The sequence below is a fragment of the Diabrotica virgifera genome, chromosome 8 (genome assembly GCF_917563875.1).
Source record: "Diabrotica virgifera virgifera chromosome 8, PGI_DIABVI_V3a".
NCBI classification, from domain to species: Eukaryota; Metazoa; Arthropoda; class Insecta; order Coleoptera; family Chrysomelidae; genus Diabrotica; species Diabrotica virgifera.
This window is the reverse complement of record NC_065450.1, coordinates 203,855,390-203,881,166: the sequence shown is the minus strand read 5'-3', so window position 1 is coordinate 203,881,166 and position 25,777 is coordinate 203,855,390. Positions and strand designations below refer to the sequence as shown.

The 25,777-nt window shown below is 32.3% G+C and overlaps 1 protein-coding gene across 1 annotated transcript in view; it reads left to right on the top strand.

The window, feature by feature from the left end:
• LOC114325649 (FK506-binding protein 59) overlaps positions 1-16,029 on the top strand; it is a 48,222-nt gene extending 32,193 nt beyond the window's left edge. Inside the window, exons 7-9 of the mRNA XM_050659637.1 lie at positions 1,587-1,800; positions 9,468-9,606; positions 15,844-16,029. Of these exons, the coding sequence (XP_050515594.1) occupies positions 1,587-1,800; positions 9,468-9,606; positions 15,844-15,996 (506 nt within the window). The 3' untranslated portion in view covers positions 15,997-16,029. The remainder of the gene's footprint in view (positions 1-1,586; positions 1,801-9,467; positions 9,607-15,843) is intronic.
• The last annotated feature ends 9,748 nt before the right edge of the window (positions 16,030-25,777 follow it).

The window sequence follows — 25,777 nt, the reverse complement described above, 5'->3', positions numbered from 1 at the left end:
ACTGGCAAAATAACAAGTATAGCTAGATACATAAAAAAGAAAGGAATAACACCAGCTTTCAGAACTAACAACAACTTAAGCAAACATATTAAAAACAATAAAAGCCGAAAGAGAAAGCAACTACAGAGTGGTGTGTACAAACTAACTTGTGGTGACTGTCCGAAAACTTACATCGGTCAAACTGGCAGAACTTTTGACAAACGGATAGCAGAACACAAAAGGGCTTTCAACAATAGAAAAACAGACACTTCTACATACGCACTTCACCTTCTAGATCATAATCATTCTTTCAATGAAGAGTTTCAAATTCTACATATTCAAAATAAAGGCCTTAAGCTATCACTTTTGGAATCAATGGAAATTAATAAATTAAAAAATACAGATATAATTCTGAATGACCAACTCGAGACAAACAGCTCCCCACTCCTCAACCTCTTCAGTTAAAGACTTAAAAAGGCAAACACATTGTAAAATATATCACTTGAGAAAGGCACTTTGCCGAAACAGCTGTAGTAATAACATAGTTGTAATAAATTTTGTAGAAGTATAGAAAACAAACTTTTTTCAGTGTTTTATTGTGAGATAAAATGAACTTCCATCAAGTAACGGTCGAATCCATCAATTATGTTGTAGAATTTTCTAATTTCGTTTTGCCCCTTTCGCAATTGATGCTCTTGCATTATGGTTTTCCAAGGTCCGCTTTTTTCTTAGATGCACGCATTCTTCCTCCTTGGTCTTAAAAGAGTTTTACATTGTAGCGAGTGCTTTCTGTTTTTTGTATTTGAGATTCTTGCTCTTATTTTTGCGCTTATCGAGAGGTGGTCTGAATCTATATTCGCCCACGATAAGTACATACATCCATTAGATTAGAGAAGTGCCTGGTTTCTATTATGCTCTGTTTTTAAACCAGCAGGAGTAATTCAAATTTACCGCGCCGTAATGCTTGTTTGTAATTGGTCCAACCGCAGACAAGTATACCATAGAGGTGATAGACATATACACATAGAGTGAGCCTACCTTCCGCTCTTCCTGACGACAAGATCTCATGGACTGGTTTGTGTCATCTCTTTCTAACACATTGTATCGAGAAACTAAGATGACATAAGTGTGAGTATAGGTACGGAAGGGGAGGACAACTGTCGCAGCTTTACTATGCGTAAGAGTGAAACAGCACTAATCCAAATAAAAAAGATGGTGTCGTCACTTCGCTCTGAATGACACTCTCTCTATGCTAATATATAACTCTATGAAGTATACCACACTATTATCAAATTTTGACACTATTGACATTTATGAAATTTTGACACTATTGACAGTTGTTTTTGGAATTCTTTAGCGACGTATTCGTATAATATCTATAATATTTATGGATTACCTTCGAAGGCCGGCATGATCAACCGTAAAAAAAGATGTATTTGGTGATTATTCTAGTGACTTTCTTGGGTGTGAATCTGTCCTTTTAGTTTACAACTCTTGGTTTAAAAACAAAGCATAGGATGTGATATTTTTTACGATACCTATTTATTTAATTGTCCTTAAGGTGAATCTGAGGTTCTGATAGCTACAATAACACACATATGTTTTAGATACTGACACTCAAGAAGACAGAAATGCCTTGCTACTAGCTGCACATTTAAACATCGCCCTATGTCAATTGAAACTTAAAGAGTACTTTGAAGCTCGCTCAGCTGCTACCTCTGCCTTAAATATCGATCCCGACAACGAAAAAGCTCTCTTTAGACGAGGACAAGCATACATTCAATTGCGAGAGCCCGAGTTGGCCAGACAAGACTTTACAAGGTAAGTTATATTTCCTTAAGTTTTTTTTGTGAAGTGTGAAACGTGAACAGTGGTTTCTGCTTAGAATTAGGTTCTCTAGCGAATTCCGTGGTAATTTTAACCAAAAAAATGTCCACCCATAAGAAGGGGTGGGAACCAGGGGCGGCTCGTGATAGTACAAGATGGTGAGGCACACTACACTTAAGGAATATTACAGTAGACTCTCTCTATAACGAACACGGGTATTACGAAGTTTCGCTTATAACGAGGTATGTCCAACATCTGTGTGCTTACCGAGGCCAGTGCTGTAATAAATTCCACCGCCTGTAACTTCCTTCCTATTTATCTGTCGACCGATATTGAATATCGTAGGAAATTTACAATTTGCGATGGCCAAGTTTCATTGTTGAAGTCGATAATCGACACCTAATAAACTATGTAGGAGGCTTCAAAACATTTCACTAGTGGTGATATGTACTGTTTTAAGTTCCTTTCGTCATGTAAATCAAATATTAAACAGTATTGTTCATACAAATCTTTATTAGCAATTAAGAAGCTACAACTTACAAGTTACATGACGCTAGCCGGAATGGCGTTACGTCGCTGACATCTGTCTGTCGTTGGTCTTCTTCTTTTACATCCTAAACATAATATATTACATACTATTGTTGTCTGATATGGCGAGATCCGCTTATAACGAGGTAATTAGTACGCCATTTCAGTTCTCGTTATAGAGGGAGTTCACTGTATTATTATGGTTAGCTTTTCTTTAATAGCCGGAAGGTCGATTTTGTGGCGTCATAACGTCACAAAACGGCACCGTATTTATTTTAAGGCTTGCAAACGATATTAAATAACAATTATTTTATTCGCAAAAGAAAGTCGAAAGTTCTAAGTCTATAACATCGTTCATACTCTTATTAGCTGTTTTTTTAGCTAAAAATAATTAATATGATACCACATATCAAAACAGTGTGAGTCAGATGTTTCGTCCTTTCTTGGTCTCATCAGCGTTGCACAGTCATATTAAGCAAAATTTACATTATATACTACATGACAAGAACGTACAACTGATTTCAGTGGCGTAACCAGGGGGTTTTTAGGGGTTATAAGCGCCCCATACCCTTAGCATCCTCCTTAATTCCATACCCCCGGAGACCCATACCCCCTTAGGATCATCCTGGTTACGCTGTTGACTGATTCTTTTATTATTAATCACTTGTTAAAATGAAATTATTGTGCGCAATCAATATACCTTCAAACACGTGATAATTTCATTTGGAACCAATCTTATATTGTAAATTTATTGAAGAATATATATTAAATAAAAACGAGCAAGTAAACAAATTACTGTTATATTATAAGATTGATTTTTTATGTTAAATAAACTAAGGGTTAAATTTTATTTTTTTGGTTTTTTATATTTTTTATTAAACAGCGTGCTTAAAAGTAAAATTATTATGAAAGAAATCATAATTTCTAATTTTTTTATTAATTTACTTATTTAATTGACATTTGGAAAATGGCATACAGCTAGTCACAGCATGATAACATATTCTAAACATCCAATTATACTAATAGTAAGTAACCAGAGTGTAAGAAGGCCAAGTACACGTAACCAGAACAAACTGCTTTAACAAACTACCTAACTGAAACTGCAGAACCACGCTAGAGGCATATTTTTGCCAGCCTCTGAAAGGATATTTAATCCCGGCTCCAAAAATTATTCTCAGTCGCAGTCTCAGTTTAAATTTTATTGCGGCCGGCCGATCACCGCCGGCTTCGTAATATGCTAGACAAGGACCCATCTGAGGCAGTGCTTCTGCTATAATTTGAGAAAGTGAGAATGAGACGCATATATACTCCCACGTAGGGTAGGTACCTACCGATGTATTTATGAAGAACGCTTAACTACAAAGATACGGGGTCAGGGCCGTACCTACCTACCTATTTCTATTTTTTATCATAAAAATAAAGTTATTAAGTTTTATAATAAAAATTAAGTTATTTAGCAAGTTTCAAAAAGTTAAATTGTATTTAAATAATTGATGATGAAATAACGAAAATAAAGTTATTTAGCAAATTTCAAACAGTTAAATTGTATTTAAAGAATTGATGATGAAATAACGAAATAACGTAAAGAGTCAATTGATATACCGGTGAGGCACTGCCTCACCTGCCTCATAAGACTAGCCGCCACTGGTGGGAACCACCCCCCAAGATAAAAGCACACATCGGCATAGGATAGACTTTGCATTAGGAGATAAGTAGAGGCTAGGCCCAAAATTTCATTAAAATCCATGCAGTAGGATAGAATTCGGAGGTATAGTCCGTTCGCTAAACTCAGACACAACTGGCTAGTGATTTTAGTAGGTAATTTTTTGTTTTTGGCCAATTTTGCTAAAATTTGCAAAATTACTAACTACTTAGTAATTATTAACTATTTAGTAATTATTTTTTTTGCCAATTTTACCAAATTGGCAAAATTACTTACTAAAATCACTAGACAATTCGAGGGTTTAGTGTCAAACAACGTTATCTACATTTTTTGTGAAATTGAGATATATCTATAATCGAGTTCACCGTTTTCGACTCCATTTAGTAACAAAAACCTGTATCTCTATCTGCAGGAGATTACAAAATACATTAAACGTTAACTACCAATTGTGAAAAAATTGTTCATGTCAAAAACATCTAAGAGGTGATAACGTTATTTCACAGTGAATTTCGTGATACATCAAAAACAGTTATCGACTGTTAACGTTTATTGACACTAATATTTTAAGCTGTAATTGTAGACAGCGTTATTATTATAATTCGTATTTGTTTGAAAAAGGTTATTTTGAAGCTGGATAGCTAAATACATTTGTTTATTTTCGATATTGTTCGATTCTACCATCTGATTACTCATTACATGATTACATGATTACAATAATCTGATTACTCATTACATTTTTTAGTTTTGCCGAAGTTAAAAGAAAACATATATGTTATTTTCTTATTGCCGGTTACGTATATATTTGTCGTAATTATTTAATATTTTGATTTTGTCAGTGTTTAACAGAAAAATGTCCAGTCGTAGCACAAAACTTTGTATGGCACGAAGCACTAGCGGGTCGTGGATCTTCTGAGGTTGCCTCTTGCCTTACAAATATGATGAAAAGTGAAGTTACTGGGAAAGACTTCGCTTTTATGTCTGAAAGTTGTTTGGGCCAAAATGTTTCTGTTTGCTGTTGAAACACTAAATATTTCAAAAATCGACCAGTTATTTTTTGAGCCCGGATATTCCCAAATGGAACGTGATATATGGTCCATGCCCACATCGAAAACGCGAGTAAAGGCTTGGAAATTTATGATCCTTCGAGATGGTATATGTACAGTGATTAAAATGGCTTTAAAGAAATCAAAATACGAAGTAGTTGAAATAGATCAGGAAGACATTTTGAATTTTAAAGAACTTCAAATTCAAATGATTAAAAATAAAAAACTGACATTGAAGGAAATGTTGTCAAATGGTTGAACATAGTTTGGCTACAATATACATATTATAAAAGAAGACACTGCACACAGTTATTTCAAATATAATTTTAAATCAGACAACTTTACGAAATTAAAACTACAGAGAAGGCAACTTCGAACATTTTCAATTAACAAACTTGTGCCAAAGAAGAAAATATGACAAACCGTTAACGATTAATAATAAAAAGTCAAAAGGTTTAGTAGAACTCTGTGAGCAAAAATTAAAGACCAATATCACTTCTTTTACTAGAATCTTCAAGGAAGGGGTGATGATCATAATGAAAATGTTTCAGAAGATGAAGACGTTTAAAGATGCTACCTATAAGTATTTAGACATTTCATAAGTTTAATATTTGTATGTTATTAGAAAAATAATGTTTTTTATTTAAATACACTTATAACATTTTTTATAATAGGTACAGGGTTAGTGCTGCATTGGATATCCTGAAAATTTTGAAAATATCAGCGAATTTAAGTTAAAGGATATCCTGAAAAAAAGGGGAAATATCAGTGAAATTTTCTCAACATTTTAGGGACATTACATTTTTACATTTTCATCCAGCAGTGCTAACCCCGTAGTAAAACTATTATTATCAGGTGCGACGTTAACGGTTACAAAAAATATATATATATCGGTAATATCAAAAAGCGTTATCAGGTCATTATTAGAAAAATATTTTATTTTTTTCTGTGTAGAATAACAATAACCTGTAATAATTTTTACCATATGTCAAAGAAACCATAATAATACTATATAAATTTACAGATTTCTATTGTAATGTATTTTGCCTCCGTAATCACAAATTTGTTGGCCGATATTACGTTCCAAAACAGTTTTTCGCATTTTCTGCCACTTTATGTTTTTGTAGTTAACGTTGTTTGATACTAAACCCTCGAATTGTGTCCGAGTTTAGCGAACCGACTATAATATCCTATTCTTGCTCCTAGTGACTGGCGTATAACTGTTTTAATTTGTACTTAATTGTTAATCGCACCAACAATCTTAACTACGTAGGTATATTGATAGCTCAACCATTATTGGTAATTTTAAGGATCAGTCTAGACTAATATTTATTTCCGAAAAATTATTTGTGATTAAATATTTTCACGGACAACCTAATAAAATTTCACGTACAGTCGGAAAAATGAAAGAATACCCATGATCGATCATATCAAGCACATATTTTGGATTTGCTGCCTTTTTATATAAATAACAAACGAGAGAGATAGATTATTAAGTGTTGTCTACAAAGCAAAAACGTTATCCAAAACATACGCAGTTAAAAATTTATAATTGACAGAGTGAGACGGCGATACAATTGTTCAACGTAGTTATATTAATTTAGTAGAAAATTTAAACTCACACTTGACTATTTCTGTACTTCTAATGTCATTCTTAGAATAACATTCAACATGAGTAGAGATAATGATTGTATAAACCACGGTTCTTAGACATTACTACGGTTGCCTAAATCGACTAACCAATGAACATTAAGGGTGAGATTACGTCACGAGAGTTTACTGTCATTTGAATCGTAATATGATTTTTTTCGAATCCTGAGAAAACCAAGTATGTATTTTAGAAAACTTTAAACGCAGTATACAAGATTACATTATTACCGAGGGCGGAAAGCCCCTTAGAATAAACAAGCAGATTCTATTGAATGAAATATTTGAAATTAAATATCACACTTCTCTTTTATTTTCAGCCCTGTAACTTATTAAAATAAACATTATAAAAGTTTTCAGGGACTTTCAGCCCTCTTTCATCCTGAGTTTAAATTTTTCAAAAATTTTATTAGTTTTCTCAGGATTCGAAAAAAATGAATACAATTAAAACACATTGAGAATTTTGACATGCGTCAAAATTTTGCATTAACTCAATGTAATATTCTGAACTGTTAAATTCCAGCTTCCCTAATAATTATTGTACATCAAAAGACATTAGAAACTATTTGTAGAGGATTGAAATCTGTATTGGAAATAACTGTTAAAATTGGTCTACGTAGTTAAACATATTCCAAAATTTTGTAAAAATGTAATACATTTTAGTTTTCAGCCCAAACTTAGGCCACACACAATGCAATAATGTTTACATTTTTGAACTGTCAATATTTTTATTTTATCATCTATTGTTTAAAAACAATACAGTTGATAAGATACCCTCAGTTGTGGAGAAAGGATTAATAATAAAGATTTTTTTATTCAGTCAATGGTGTGAGCACTGTCAGTTAAATAGTAACGTGTGGCCTTACTTTTACACGCATACCTATTGTGGCAAATGTATCATATTTTTCAAAATTTTGGAATGCATTTAAATCGTAGAACAATTTTAACTTTTGATTTTAATACAGATTTTAATTCTCTACAAGTATTCTCTCATGACTTTTGATGTAAAATAATTAGGGAAGCAGGAATTCAACAATTCAGAATTTTACATTGAGTTTCCTATGGCCCTTTTTACGATTCACCACCCGGTATAAGATAAAATGTGTACTATTTGTCTAATTATTTCATAATAACACAAATAATACCAATGAACTGTCAGTACACATATATACACAATAACACACATTCAATGATCGAAAATCATTTAAAAATATGGGAATGTAAACTCTTGTGACGTAAAGTAAAAAATATAAATCTCCCCACCACCGTCGGCCAAGACAACTGTAATAAAGTTTAATAACCGTGTGTATAAACTACTATTTAAGTAATCGTGCTGGTCAACTATAATCTGACAGATTCGATTTCTGTCACTTCGACAGTGAAACTGGGTTAGTTTCGGTAGAGTTTATAAATTTTAATAATCAGTCGTATTTACTTGAATAAATTCAGTTCTTTTAAGAGCTATTTTGATATTATATTGTATTTTTGGTTTGGTAAGTATTTATTTAATTAAAATACGTCAATAAAATTTGTAAGTAATCATCTGTCAATATGGTTAACTTCTGTCTATGAGTTTGCCAAACGTGTACATATTACTCTGACTTTTCAATCATAGTGTATGAAATTACAGATTAGTATCTTTATTTTTACGAATCTACATTTATTTGCAGATAATGTCTGGAAAATGATCTGGATACCTAATGATATGAATTCATTAAGTTTACTTTCATTTTAATCACTTAATAAATTTTTTAAATAGTTTTTTAAACTGACATAAACGACATTTTTTAAATTCCTGTTACTATTTACGTCCACTGGCAACTTTAACATGGAGAAATTCGTAATACTATATTTGCTTACTCATTATTTTTGTATTATTAATCTATATCAAATAATTAATTACGGTAGTAATAGTAATATTTTATCACCAATAAATATATATTATCAGAAAAAGAATAACATCATAAAAAATTTTTGACACATTCTTACGTAGCGAAAAATCGTACGGTGGGGTAGTAGTCACATCCGTTTATTTTCAGTATTAACTTAGTTTAGACTTTGTTTTGACTAGAAATTTTTGATTTGATTCGTATGCATATCATCGATGACGCATGGGAATTCTTTCATTTTTCCGACTGTATTTTTTGTTGCAATTAATATTTGGCTTGAATCATTAATAACTCACAAATTAAAGGAGTTAGGTATAGGGAATGCTTAAGAAATAAAAAAGTACCATAAAATATCATTTCATTACAATACTGAAAGACTGAAAATACAAACTTTCCAGTTAAGAAAATACTCATTCCGAGTTTCGACCAACCCTGTATACGAAAATTAAAAATTTATCCATACTACTAATTCTTAACAATAATAGTAGACTATATTAGAAATCATTTAAATATAAATAGAGTTTTTGATGTCAAACTACTACAATGCTGCAATGCTACAATGGGTGTGAATATTGCTAAGAAATTAATAAAAAAATGTAATTATCTTTTAAACTACCCTGTATAATATTACAAAATCTGATATTTTAAGAAAGAAGAAATCGAGAATCCAGATATTTAAAAATATACAGGGTGTCCCTTTTAAAAAGACGAAGTTTATATATGAAGATATTTTCATTCAATAGATCACTTTTCAAAACCCCTTAATTCCAATTTTTATGATTCTGTTGCCTTTAGTTCTCGAGATATTTCTAATAGGCCATATTTCTGATTCACCCTGTATATCTGAAAATACTCGAGAATGTTTTGAATAATATTTTCGGTGATTTGTAGGTGTTTAGAGATAGATCCGAACAACACAGCTGCGAAATCTCAACTAACCATTTGTTCGAAAACGTTGAAGGAACAACTACAGAAAGAGAAGAAGATTTACGCCAATATGTTCGACAAATTCGCCAAAATGGACACGCAGGTGAAGACCAATTAACTATACACTTTTTCATGTTGCTATTGAAATATTTTTTATTGTCTTCAATAAAGTAGAAATAGATATATGTTGAGTTTTATTATTAGTCTAGGGTTCTGTTTCGTGGCCCATATCCGCGGAGTTTCAGAGTGCATTGCTATGTTTTTTACCCGCTAAATTCGAATTTCAAACTTGTTTTTGTGTACGCATTTGTTATAAACCATTTAATAGGGAACTTGCACATTTTTTTATTACATAATAATGTTCAGTTTTGTTTAAAAACGAGATTTCCAAAATTTCACGCTTCAAAAACTCGTAATAACTTAGAAATACAAATTTAAAGTCTTCTGCGGTATAAAATAGTTCAAACGACCCGTGACGTCGCATAGTTTTATTACAAAGATATAGTTATGATTATGGTTATATTTAGGTATATTCTTCTTTTCCTTCTTTAGTTTATTGGCCTCCACCTACTTTGGTATTTGGCCAACTCATCGTCGTGGAATTAGGGAAAAATATTCTATTCTATATTCTAATGACATTAAGTTACAATGACATACGATAAATTTTATCGTATGTCATTGTAACAATATAATATACCAGTTTGTTGAGATTGGAGTTTGATGTAGTTTTTGAAGGAAAGGAAAGAAGATTTACCATGGAAAATAAAACCATTTTGTAAAAGTACAAGTTTTCTATGAATAGTTCAAACGATCAAAAACACTTTGTGACGTCACAATGTCACATATGTAACTGTATTTTCTACTGACGTTTATATTGTCTAATTTAAAATTATATACAATTTTGTTTACTTTGTTGGTGCAAAATATAAACATAACCGGACGACATCACTACGCGTTTTGGGCAGGCTGGTTTAATTTGAATTTTTATTCGTCTTTAAGGGCCAAACGAAAGACTAACAAAACTTTTTTATCTTTGATACATGTTTTAAATTATGTTCTGTTGTGATTTATACCATTTTTTCGAATTAAAAATTGTATGTAAGTTCCCTATTGTTGAAATGATTATAATACTTGAGGGGGTTAGAAGTGAAAAGGGTTTAAGTTCACTTTTCTAAAAATATGCTCGAAGTACAGATTTGCATATTTAAATGGTATTATAACTTAGTGGTAAAAGGATTCAAGCATATTTCGCCGTCTATCGCCATTACATTTAATTTAATGAAAACAATTTTACCACAAAACTATTTTTAGTATTCTGTAAAAACACATGTTTATACAGGATTAATTTCAAGTAAATAAATATTAGATTTGTGACGAATTTTGAAGACTAATTAAGTATTATGCAACGTGCTAGTTGTAGTTACACTGTGGATAACAGCTGGGATAAAAATGATTAGTAACCGTTAACATCTACACTTAAACCGTTTTACCACTAACATTTGAAGACACAAGTGCATGAAGGGTCTATGTGACATGTGCAAGTTATTGAGAAAAATTAAGTTAGTTTTTATACTAGAATTTTTTTACCATAAGATCTAAATAGACTAAATTTATAGAATAGGTATTCCTAAAACTAATATATTTATTAACACTATTAAAAAAAACTTTAAAAAAATATTTATTATACAGGGTGAGTGGGGAGGAATGTGCCAAACTTCAAGACTGTATAATATACGTAAAAATAATCAAAAATAACTCATATGTTGTTATTCGATTTTCTTTTGTTTCCGAGATATGGAGTGTTAAAATTTTTCTTGCAAACTGACGATTTATTTATTGCTCTAAAACCGGTTGAGGTGTCCAAATGAAATTTGGTGGTTTTTAAGACATAGGGAGCATCCATAAACTACGTCGTAAAAAATTTGAACTTTTTAATACCCTCCCCCCCCCCCACCGTCGTAATTCGTTGTTTAGAGACGACCCCTCCCCCCATGTCGACGTCGTCGTTGCAACCCACGACCCCCCTTTCATTGATTAAAAAAAAATCAATATTATTTCTGTTTTTTTTTTAATCAAATATGAGGTGGTAGGCGTAAAATCTTGGCCAAATGCTATTTAAATGCACTAATTTTTTTCGAATCCTGAGAAAACTAATAAATATATTTGAAAAATTTAAACGCAGAATAAAAGATTACATTATTACCGAGGGTTGAAAGTCCCTTAGAATAAACAAAAGGTTTTTTTTTGAATGAAATATTGGAAATGAAAAATCAAACAAAATTTTCTCTATTTTTTTCACCCCTGTAACTTATTAAAATAAACATAGATGTTTTCAGGAACTTTTGGCCCTCGGCAATAGGCCCTCGGTCTTTCAATCTGCGTTTAAATTTTTCAAAAATCTTTATTAGTTTTCTTAGTATTCGAAAAAAAATGAATGCATTTAAATAGCATTGGACCAAGATTTTGCGGGGTATGCTTTCTTAACTGCATCATATAAATCTTTATATTAATTTTGTTTTGATTTCGATGCCATTTCTTCTAAAGTATAAATACGACTTACTAACTAAATAGAAAACAATATTTTATTTCTATTCGTTCTTTCAGTACTTTTGTTTCACACACAGTATGCAGCACATAAATGAACTAACAATTTAATATTTTTTGCTTCCAGACGTTCTTCTGTATATACAAGCGATTGTTTAAACCCACAGAACAATATCTTATTGTTTGTTGTCCTGTACAAAAGTGCTACCTAATATTATTTTAACGCCGTGACTGATAAAAACGAAATGAAAAGTATGCGATAAAAGTATCTATAACAGAATTATTCTTTTTAATTTTAACAAAGGTACAGTCGGAAAAATGAAAGAATACCCATGAGCGATCGTGTCAATCACATATTATTAAGATAATTAATAATCTATCTCTCGTTTGTTATTTATAGAAAAAAAAAACAGCAAATACAAAATATGCGATTGTATATGATTGATATGATCGTTCATGGGTATTCTTTCATTTTTCCGACTGTATATTTATTCGTAAACGTTTTGTTTTATTTTCAATTTCATATCAAAAACTATACGTTTTTATATGAATATTTGATACTTTAATGCTGGTAGAAGTTAGTAAAAAATTATTTTTATAGACACAATAGCGACAAACTTAAAATATACCAATATATTAAACGACGTCGAATGGGCACTCATACCCCCCTCCCCCCTGTCGTACTCCGTCGTAATAAGCAAGCCCCCCTCCCTGTTCTCAACGACGTAGTTTATGGATGACCCCATAGTTGTTGCGCATGTTTTGACACACAATTAAGAATTTTATATTCACCATCGGCGCGTGTACGAGTAATAGTCTGAAATTTTTTAAAGAAATAAAATAGTACGTCACTGAGATATTTCAAATAAAAAATTATTTTTGAATTCCCTGTTCAATTTCTGACAAACAATCTCTTCATGTTTGTTCATACAATGCTTCGTTTTCATGCAAAAAATAAAATATCTAACGCTTATAAGGTATTCGGAATAAGTTTCTACACATTCATACAGAAACTTCGTCGAAAACTTTGTAAACGTGTAGATGTTTTATTTTTTTCCATGAAAAAAGGGAAGATAGATTTTTTGTCAAAAATTGAACGAGGAATTCAAAAAAGATTTTTAATTTGAAATATTTCAGTGGCTTACCATTTTTATATTTAAAATTACAGACTATTATCCGTATACGCGCCAATGATAAATATAAAATTCTTAGTTATATGTCAAAACATGCGCAACAACTATGTCTTAAAACCCACTAAATTTTAACACCCCATATCTCGGAAACAAATTAAAATTGAATAACAACATATGAGTTATTTTTGATTATTTTTACGTATATTATACAGTCTTGAAGTTTGGCACATTCCTCCCCACTCACCCTGTATATTTTTTATATATAAAAAGTGTACATAGACCCTTTATGCACTTACATTTTAAAATTTACCGTGTACATAGATAACAAACAACTTACTTTTAACATAAAAAAAAACAAATTTTTTGAAAAATTTGTCACATAGACCCTTCATGCACTTGTGTCTTCATTTATCAACACCATGTACCGATTCAAGTACATTTTTTTAATAATTGAAAAAGGAGTAATTATATACCCTTATATTTTTATTATTTTATAGTACATTGTACACTAGACATACTTTAGTTTAATGACTCCTAGAATCATCAGTTTATAAAACTCCAAACAACTGTAAAGCTGATTATCTCAGAACTATCAAAACTGCAGTTAAACCATTTTACGTCTGACCCCCTCAATTATAAATTATTCGTAAACTAACAAATATAAATCATTTTAACAATATCGTCGGTGATGTGACAATACCTCATATCTGCTGAAACATGAGTTTTGTAGGACGAGAAACCTTTTTTATGGTTACCTCCTGTTTTCATATAATATGTATTTGACTAAAAAAAAACAGTACTTAAATCCTTTATAAAAGGTATATATTTAAAATCCCTAAAAAGTGCTACATCACAATCACATAACTAGTTTTCGACTGGTTTACCAGTCATCATCAGTGCTTACCTAAAATGAATATAACCTGATAAAATAATGCAAAGATATTGAAATTTTGACTACGGTTAAAAAAGCTGTCGGTTATACTCACGTGAAGTTTACATGCTAACCACCAAGATATAGTTTAACAAAAATATGTGGGTCAAAGCCCTATATAAGTGGTCCGTTAAGGAAACATCGGTTGAAAATGCCAACTATAGCATGGATGTTTAAAGTATTTTAATATTATGCCCCGGGTAACATCTGAGCTGTGGTTTGACTTGATTACATGGTGAAAGTCTGGTAGCAAGTGACAATGAAATGGGTAGAGACCTCAGGACGATGACAAGACAGAAATGACAGTTCCACAGGAAGTTGAAAAATTAACCTGTCATATTTTCAACTTTCTGTGGAACTGTCATTTCTGTCTTGTCATCGTTCTGAGGTCTCTTACCCATTTCATTGTCACTTGCTACCAGACTTTCACCAAATACTATGGACTATAATATATACAACTCTTGACATTTCCCATTACATTTGAGGAAGCAAAAAATAGCGCCAGCTAGGCGGTCTACGGTGATAACCAGAGCAATCTAACCTTACATTTATAAAATTGCTTTATTATTGTTTTTGTATAAGTGTTTGAACTATTTTTATTTTAATTTAATTTAGCAAAATTAGCTTGTTATTCAAAAATTTATAAAATTAAATTTGAATGTTTACGTCAAATTTTACGTTGTCACAACGTAGTTTCACCGCAAGCCGACAGTGGCGCTAGTGGCAAAGTGCTTCAAGATTTATGTGTGAGTTGGATGTATTACAGTCAATATTATTTTCTTTCACCATGTAATCAAGTCAAACCACAGCTCAGATGTTGCCTGGGGCATAATATTAAAATACTTTAAACATCCATGCTTTAGTTGGCATTTTCAACCGATGTTTCCTTAACGGACCACTTATATAGGGCTTCGACCCACACATTTTTGTTAAACTATATCTTGGTGGTTAGCATGTAAACTTCACGTGAGTATAACCGACAGCTTTTTTAACCGTAGTCAAAATTTCAATATCTTTGCATTATTTTGTCAGGTTATATTCATTTTAGGTAAGCACTGATGATGACTGGTAAACCAGTCGAAAACTAGTTATGTGATTGTGATGTAGCCCTTTTTAGGGATTTTAAATATATACCTTTTATAAAGGATTTACTGTTTTTTGTATTACATGGTATACAGCCAAAAAACTTTTTTCCTTGTGGATTTTTGACTTGATTTATAAAATAAGATTTTGATATTTTATATATCAAGTCAAAAAAATATACGAAAACAGGAGGAGGTCAACCAAAAAGGAGTTTTTCGTCTCTCGTACAAAACTCATGATACAGCAGATAGGAGGTATTGTCACATCACCGACAATATGCCATTTGTCCCTTAAATACAGACTCCATGGACTTGATCGACCACGAAACACCCTGGATTATGTTTTTTCTTGTGTTTTGAATCGTAAAATTAAATTACTGATTAAGAGGAAATAATTTCTAAGAGGAGTGAACCTTTAAGTAAACTTTTAATGAACTGTTAAGGGAAAATCATACATATCCATCTTCTTTAATATAAAAATAAACTTAACCTCATAATCAGTCAGTGACGTCATGGTAATATGGCGCTGATACTATTTTATGTCCAATATTACTAATTTATAAAAAGTAGGTAAGGATAGAACTTTGTTTTTCATTTGTATGTTAAAGCATCAAATGAATCATCATAAAATGTTTAATTGTTTTTTATAGAGGGAAGAATATGAGAACAGAAAACTGCCCAATGTGATGAGCTCCGTCGGCGAATGGGGTCAGGAAGACAGAGAAAGAGAACCCAGCGAATTTGAAAAGGAAAATCCCGACATTATTCTACTAAATAAAACTGGCGAGTTTAAAGATATGTAAACATTTTGTATTTCAATAAATTTATTTAAAATCGTTGTATTGTTAATAAAACTAAGATAATCAACGTTATAATCAAGGAACGGGTAGCATCTTATGTGACAATTCAGAAAATTACCCTCTATGTGGTGTTTATACAGTATGGTGCAAATGAAAGGAATAAATTCGTTATTTCATAAACCGGCGACATCAAGGAAAAATCCCGAAATAGGTCGATTTTTATTTTTAAATTACGATATTTTAGCATATATATATATATATATATATATATATATATATATATATATATATATATATATATATATATATATATATATCATATGAGTGACTGTCTGGGCGTGATGACGTAATCAATTATTTTTTTAAATAAGAATAATGGTCGTGTGCTAGCTCATTTGAAAGTTTATTCAATTCTCTTTTCAGTAATGTAAACATTAACATATATTTTAATTACAATTAACAATTTTTTAAACCAATAACAATTTTTTAAATTAAATTAATTGACAAAAAAGAAGAATGTATGTAATTTATTTAATTCAAAATACTTTTTACTGTTATTTATGTTTTCGCTTAAATTCATTGTTCAAGCCAGCTCCCGGTAGGCACCTGCTTTTTGTAAGTTAGAACATTTAATGTAAACGAAAAGCAATGTTTATTTTTCAAATAAACATTTTTCCATAAACATTTCCTGTTTTCTGACAGCAGTAAAATGTATTTTGCATTAAATAAATTACATACATTCTTCTTTTTTCGTCAATTAATTTAATTAAAAAAAATGTTTTTGGACACCCTGTATAAATAATGATGTTAATGTTAATATTACTGAATAGAGAATTGAATAGCCTTTCAAATGAGCTAGCAAAGGACCCCTATTCTCATTTAAAAATATCATCGATTACGTCATCACTCCCAGATGGATGACGTCACTCGTGTGGTATATCTGCCAAAATATCATAATTTAAAAATAAAAATCGACCTGTTTCGGGATTTTTATGTAATGTCGCCAGTTTATGAAATAACTAATGTATTCCTTTCATTTGCACCATACTGTATAATATATATATATATATATATGTAGTGTTAACAATTAAAAACTTACGGCAGACCTAATAAGCAAAGACAGGAAAACAGTCAAAGCCATAATAGATCTGCTAACAGGGCACTGTAAGCTGAATAGGCAGTAGCTAACAGGGAACTGATGGGATTGACAGATGAAGACCTATGCAGATTCTGTCATCTACAAGAAGAAACGGCAGAGCACATTTTATATCAGTGTGACAGCCTAGTAAATGTGCGGTTCTTTGCATTCTTCTTAAAGTGCCTATCCGTTCCGGATGTTGGCGATCATCATGGCTATCTTGACTTTGTTTACCGCAGCGCGGAACAGTTCAGTGGTAGTCGTGTTATACCACTTTCGTAAATTTTTAAGCCAGGAAATGCGTCTTCTTCCCGGTTATCTTTTACCATTTACCTTCCCTTGGAGAATCAGTTGGAGAAGGCCGTAACGATCTTGATTTCTCATTACATGCCCTAGATATTCTAATTTTTTGTTTTGAGGGTTATGGAGAATTTCACTCTTTCCCCATTCTACGCAGGACTTCCACATTAGTAATTCGGTCAACCCAGGATATGCGTAAGATGCGCCTATAACACCACATTTCGAAAGCTTCGAGCCGATTCATAGATTCAACAGTTGGTGTCCACGCTTCCATTTTGTAGAGCAGAACTGTGAATATGTAGCATTTCAACAGACGGTATTTTGTTTTTAATGATATGTCTCGACTGTTGAAAATGAGTCATTCTAACGTATGCTGCTTTCGCTTTTATTATTCGCTGTTTAATTTCTGTTGAGTGGTCCCATTGGCTATTTAAATTCGTGCCCAGATATGTATATTGCTCAACTCTTTCGATACTCTGTTGGTTGATTGTAAGTTGAGCGTTTGGTATTGGTTTTTTACTAATTGTCATAAATTTGGCCTTCTTTATGTTAAGAGCTAGTCCGTATCTGTTGCTGACTTCTGTTATACGATTTGTTAATATCTGTAAATCATTCAGATTATCGGCAAAAACTATGGTGTCATCTGCATATCTAATGTTATTAAACCATTCACCATTTATTAATACTCTTTTCGCACAACCGTCTAAAGCTTCCTTAAATACCCATTCAGAGTAAATATTGAATAGTAGTGGAGATAAAATACAGCCCTGTCGTACTCCTCGTTCTATTGCAATTTTATCAGTTAACTGGTCTTCTATTTTGATTTTGGCCGTTTGATTGTAACAAATGTTTCTGATAATTCTTAGATCTTTGTCAATTCCAATTTCTTGCAATTAGAGTTATTAATTTGTCATGTTTTACTCTGTCAAATGCTTTTAGCCCGATCAAAGAACAATCTGACCAAAAAATAATTAAGGAAGGATGAAAATTTGGGAATAGGTAGTTGAAATTGTCTATTATTATATAAGAAAAAGTTTACAATTCTACATCCCCTCCATTTTTCAAAAATGGAGGGGAATACCCCCTCTCGAAGGTGAAAAATATACATTCAAAATAAGTCCGGAATTGGATAAAATGACTAATTCTGAGCAACTTTTGTTCTATAGAGTTTTTTCCCTAAGTCAATACTTTTCGAGTTATTTGCAAGTGAATATGTTCATTTTTAACAGACAAAACATGTTTTTAGACGGTTTTTCGGAGATAACTCAAAAAGTAAGTATTTTAGCGAAAAAAATGTATACATGAGGCCTGTAGACCCAGTAAAAGCAGAGTTGCAGCTAATGAAAAGTAGGTTCTTCTTCGTCAAATTCCAAATCAAATATGTATTTCAATGTGAAATAACCCAAAAACGAAGCGCTTTTAGGGGAAAATTCATTTTACCAAAATGAGCAAAAAAAGGTTTATTTTTTTTTTAAACTTGTAATATTAAAAGTAAGTGAATTACGCTCAAAATATTGTTGGTCCCTTTTATTTTTTTTGTAAAAAAATCGCGAAAATCACCCCCTAATTAGCATCACATATACATTTTAACATTACCACTTCACAAGTTACTTTGTCTATGCATTATTTATATGATCTGTAAGTTTCATCGGTTCAAAGTGCTTCGTTTTGAAAAAGCTGTAGTTAAAATGGCTTGAACGAGTAACTAATCACGAGTTTAGGCAAATTTTGAACAGCCATATATAGCATAACCAATTTTTGTCTAAAAAGAAAATAAAAAATCAAATTATTCCGAAAAGCAAAACGTACATTTTATTACTCTACGAGATTTTTGGTATTCCTATGTGTTTTTAAGTTAATTCCATAAACAATTACGATTTTTTTCAAAATTAAAAAAAAATGGTTTATTTTAAACCCAATTTTTTTCAAAACTGAGCACTTTGAACCAATGAAACTTATAGATAATATAAACAATACATAAGTAAAGTAACTTGTAAAGCGGTAACGATTAATTTTATTTAAGAAGCTAATTAAGGGGTGATTTTTGCCATTTTTTTACCAAAAAATAAAATGGACCAACAATATTTTGAGCGTAACTAACTTACTTTTAATGTTAGAAGTTTTTTTAAAAAACAAAAATAAACTTTTTTTTAAACACTTTAAAAAAGTTGTAATGAATTTTCCCCGAAAAGTGCTCCGATTTTTGGTTATTTCACATTGAAATATTCGATTTGGAATTTGACGAAGAAGAACCTACATTTCATTAGCTGCAACTCTGCTTCTACTGGGTCTGCAGACCACACGCATACACCTTTTTTTTTTCAATTTTTTATAAGCTATATATTTTTACTAAGAATATTTTTTTCGCTAAAATACTTACTTTTTGAGTTATCTCCGAAAAACCGTCCAAAAACATGTTTTTTGGTTAAAAATGAGAACACATTCACTCGCAAATAACTCGAAAAGTATTGACTTAGTAAAAAAACTTTATAGAACAAAAGTTACTTAGAATTAGTCATTTTATCCAATTCTGGACTTATTTTGAACGTATTTTTTTTCACCCCCGAGAAAAAAATTTTCACCCCGTATTTTCCAATTTTTGTAAAATGGAGGGGATGTAGAATTGTAAACTTTTTCTTATATGATAATAGACAATTTCAACTACCTATTCCCAAATTTTCATCCTTCCTTTATTTTTTTGGAGGTTTTCGTAAAATTTTGCGTTCCCTGAATCTCTAAAGCATACGTATACAGGGTGTTTCATTAATAATTGTCCATATAGTAACTGGAGAAACCTTAGCACAAAATACGAAGATTTAGCCTAAAACACTTAAATAAAATGTGGTTCCTTACTGAGTTACAGGGTGTTTTATCTAAAAATTATTTTTGCCCAGCATTTTAAAACTATTCGACGTATCCTTTTTATACTTGGCAGAAAGTGCGACTACTATACACCCTACTAAATTATGATAAAGAAACGTTTCTAGCTACTACCAGGGGCGTACGGCAGAAGGTAGTAAATGGTTGAGCCTTCTCAAATTCTACGCCACTGGAGAAACTACTATTTTAGTGCAATTTTTAGATTCTCCAATACTTTCTACGTAAATAATATACTCCTCATTGGTAACGATAAAGTCATTAGTTTTCGAGATATTTGAAGTTAAATATGAAACAGCACAGTTATTTTGATTAATTTATGGTATGATTCATGTTATTAAAATTTAAAAATTATTTGTACCCAGTACTTTAAAAACTATTTGGCGTATCCTTATCATACTTGGCAGAAAGTGTAGGTACTGTACACCCTACTAAATTAAGGTAAATAAACGTTTCTAGTTACTACCAGAGGCGTACGACAGGGGATAGTGGCTGGTTGACCCTTCCCAAATTGTACGCCACTGACGAAATTGCTATTTTAGTGTAATTTTTTGATTTTTCAATACATTTTATGAAACTAATATACTCTTTATTCGGAACGATAAAATGATTAGTTTTCGAGATATTTGAAATTAAAAATGAAGCGACACAATACATTATTCAAAATAACCGTGTCGTTTCATTTTTAACTTCAAGGATCTCGAAAACTAATGATTTTATCGTTACGAATGAAGAGTATATTATTTTCATAGAAAGTATTGGAGAATCCAAAAATTGAACTAAAATAGCAATTCCGCCAGTGGCGTAGAATTTGGAAAGGGTCAACCATTCACTTTTTCCCGTCGTACGCCTCTGGTAATAGACAGAAACGTATGTTTAACATAATTTAGTAGTTTGTACAGTACCTATATTTCCTGCCAAGTATGAAAAGGATACGTTGAATAGTTTTAAAATGCTGAACAAAAATAGTTTTTAAATTTTTAGATAAAACACCCTGTAACTCAGTAAGGAACCACATTTTATTTAAGTGTTTTAGGTTAAATCTTCGTATTTTGTGCTACGGTTTCTCCAGTTACCATATGGACAATTATTAATGAAACACCCTGTATATCACAATTCCCTGCATCTCTGAAATAGCACTTGCACCGCAAGAAGGGCCTCCCGTGTTCCCAGAGCATCACGAAATCCGAATTGTGTTCTTGTTAGTTGTTCGTCGCACTTTATATATATTCTTTTGTGAATGACCTTTAGAAATGTTTTAAGTAAATGGCTCATAAGGCTTATAATTCTATAGTCTTCGCACTTTCTCGCATTGGGTTTTTTTGGAAGATTTATAAAAGTTGATTCTAGCCATTTTTGGGGAATTATGCCCGTGTCATATATATTGTTAAATATATTTGTTAACCATTTTATGCCGTCGCAGTCCATAAGTTTTAAAAATTCGGAATGAAAATGATCAGGGCCTACTGCTTTACCATGTTTGGTACTTTTGATGGCATACGTTACTTCTTCAACTGTAAGTGGAGGTCCAGATTCGCAATTGGTGTTTGTTGTGGTTCTTTGCTGTTGGTGTTCTTTGCATTAGGCGAAGAAAAGCCATCGGCAAAGAGTTACATTGAAGGTTCAGTTAAAGTTATTTGACCTTTTAAAAAGGATCAGGCTAGAGAATGTAATCTAGGACTAGAGGATTATTGAAAAGGTGGTAGAGGAATAGTCCACTACCTCTTACAGGTCTCGATTATTTCTTCGTTTGATATTTTTCTCTTGTCATAATTTTCATCGCTTTTATGCTCTTTACACATATTCTTCTTCAAATGTGGGTAAATAAATAAACAATAATTAGTAATATAGATATATTTATGTCATATACTCTTAATATTTTATCATTATAATAAAATATTCAATTTAAAATAATACAGACGAATGTGAATAGACACAGTGCCGGGAAATGTTCCAAAAAACGCATTGAACAAGAAAAACTACCTACACAGTGATGAGTGCGCTAATAAACGGCAAAATAACAGAAAAGACGGAAAAAACGGTTGTAAAATAAAAAGATATGACATTAGTAAAATTGAAAAACTATCAATAGAAACCAATAAAATTTACATTATATTGATAGTTTTCCACCTTTAGACGTATCGGAGGAGTTTGGCAACTGCCACTGTGACAGGGGAATTTTATAAAATTTTCCTATGACAATTTGACTCAGATACGTCTAAAGATGGGAAACTATCAATATAATGTCAATTTATAGGTTTCTATTGATAATTTACCACCTATACTAGTTTCATCTATTTTTATTTCACAACGTATTATTTTTTCCGTTTTTTTTTTCGTTATTTTGCCGGATATTAGGGCAGTCACCACTGTATATAACTATGATGGGTGTCTATACTAAAATATATGGTTAAGTAAATTGCTCTGCTGAGATTTATGAATCCGTAGAATTCTGCATCGATTTCTATATCCACGGGTTCCATTAGAGGAAAAATTCAGCATTTCAGACAAATTCAAATACATCAAAAAATTTGTGTAGAATCTCGGAAATCATTTAATGCATTTTAAAGATACTTACGAATATTTTCCTTCCGAATACATTGTAAGCCTGTCATTTGTCATTCGAAACTGTATTAAGAACGTCACAAATTCAAGCTATTAGGCGAATCAATGAAGCAATAAACGTACCAAATTTTGCAGTTGGATACGCTCAATAAAACTTGGTGTTTCATTCGATTCATGAGGGCCTTAGGAAACATTGTGAAACCAAGTGATGATGACGAAATGAAAATTGCATTATTGGATAAGAAAAATTAATTTCGAAGTGATGAAAAATGATAAATTTTTAATTCGGACATAATTAAAGGAAATGAGAGAAAAACACATTCACGGTCATGACTGCATACGAAGTCATTTACTCCATAAGAATACGTGTATACAAGGACAGCGTGTCCGTGAATGTGTTAAGATTAATACTCGAGGGTTCTTGGCCCCGCTGGACATGAATATCATGACGGTGATGGTCTCTGGGGTATCGGACTCAACTTATTACCTACAAAAGTGGACATCAATCACAAATAGGAAAGAAGATATACGTGAATGCAAGGACTGCAAGGTAATAGATGAGACAGTAAGCCAACAACATAAGCTGCTTGTTCTGGACATCGAAGTAAAAAAGCGAAACTAAACAAAAATGTCGGAGAGGACCACAAAAAATCAAGTGGTGGATAGTAGAAAAAATATGTTGGAACATGAAAGGAAGCCTTAACACAATTTGGAGAAAAATGTCCAATATTATTAGAGAGACGACTATTGAAATACTTGGGAAACGTCAGGAAAGAAGTTTGAGGATAAAGAGACTTGGTGGTGGTCAAATGAAGTACAAGGAAAAATAAAAGAGAAGGGAAAATTATATAAAAAGTGGCAAGAAACCAGATCGGACATAGATATTCAAAACTATGTGGTCGTCAAAAAGGAAGCGAAAGTAGCAGTAGCAAAATCTAAAGCAAAACCTATACGATCAACTTGATATGAGGGAAGGCGAAGCAAAGATATATAAAATAGCCAAACAGAGAACAAAGAAAGCAAGAGATTTTAATCAGATTAGATGTATCCTAGATGAAAATAATAAAATACTAATTCACGAAAGGGATGTGAAAAAGAGATGGAGAAAGTATTTTGATAGTTTATTAAATGAAGAATTTGGCAGACAGCCTGTGGAGTTAACGGAGACAGTGACAGCAATGGTTACCAGAATAACAAACGAGGAAGTGGCCCAAGCGCTTAAAAAAATAAAGAAAGGAAAAGCAGTCGGCCCATGATATTCCTGGGGAAGTATGGAGAGCATTGGGAGAGACAGGAATAAGTTGGATAGCAGGTCTATTTAATAGAATTATGGAAGTTGGACAAATGCCAGACGAATGGAGAAGCAGTATATTAGTACCTGTCTACAAAAACAAGGGAGACATACAACAATGTACAAACAACAGGGCTATAAAACTACTTAGCCACACTATGAAAATATGGGAGAGAGCAATTGTTAGACGGATACGTGAAGAAACCGAAATATCCGATAATCAATTTGGCTTTATGCAGGGCAGATCAACAACACATGCAATTTTCATTGTAAGGCAACTGATGGAAAAATACAGGACTAAAGAGACCAACGCTCATATGGTATTCATTGATCTTGAGAAAGCATATGAGAGAGTTCCTCGAGAGATTCTGTGGTGGGCACTCACTAAGAAAGGAGTCCCTGGCGAATGTGTAAAGACTGTGAGAGCTATGTATGAGGGAGAAGGACTAGTGTTAGGACAGGTTTGGGAGAGACTGATAAATTTCAGGTGAAAGTAGGATGGCATCAAGGCTCGGTGCTTAGTCCGTATTTATTCTCATTAGTTTTGGACCAGATAACAGCGAAACTACAGGGTAGCATTCCATGGTGCCTAATGTATGCTTATGATGTAGTGTTAATAGGAAATAGTGAAAGAGACTTAGAACAAAAACTGGAACAGTGGAGACAAGGTCTGGAGGAAAACGGTTTAAAACTTAGTAGAACAAAAACAGAGTATTTGAAATGCTCATTTAAATATGGAGTTACTACAAATAAAATGGTATCTTTGGATGGTGAAATGATTGTGAAAAGCAATAATTTTAAGTACCTAGGATCGGAATTACAGAGTAATGGAGAAATAGATGGACATGCATGCAGTAGAATTAGGGCTGGATGGATGAAGTGGAAAGAAGCGAGTGGTGGATTGTGTGACAGAAAAATTCCAATGAAGCTGAAGCAATGTTTGGTCATGTTCAACGTCGAGACGTTAATCACCCAATACGAAGAATAGCTGAAGTGCAGATTCCTGGAAGGAGTAGGAGAGCAAGACCAAAGAAGACCTGGGGAGAGACGATAAGGCAGGGCATGTTGGTAAAGGGCATTAACATTGATATGACCCAAGATAAAATTGTGTGGAGAAATGCAATTAGGGAAGCCGACCCCGCATAGGGATAAGGCAAAGAGAATAATGATGATGGTCTCCGAGGTATTATGCCCAGGATAGGGGGTTTTTGGGGTCGCTGATCACGAATATCATGACCGCGATGATATGAGTTTTCACTGATGTTGTATAAAATTTTTACAAAACTACAGGAGACGAGGATCGCCCTGGTCACCAACATATCCGAGATTATCGTCGTCATGATATTAGTGTTCAGTGACACCAAAAACCGCCCGATTAACGACTTTGCACACTGATTTTGTACCTGACTTCCTGGTCACCAGGTAGATCAGAGACCATCTCCGTCATGATATTAGTGATCGGCGTCCTCAAAAACCACCAAGTAATGAGTTTGTACTGATTTTGTATCGAATTTTCACAAAACTCTTGGAGACGAGTTCCTTCCTGGACACCAGGTGTCTCGGAGACTATTGCCTACGCCTACATGATATTAGAGTTCAGCGAGACCAAGAAC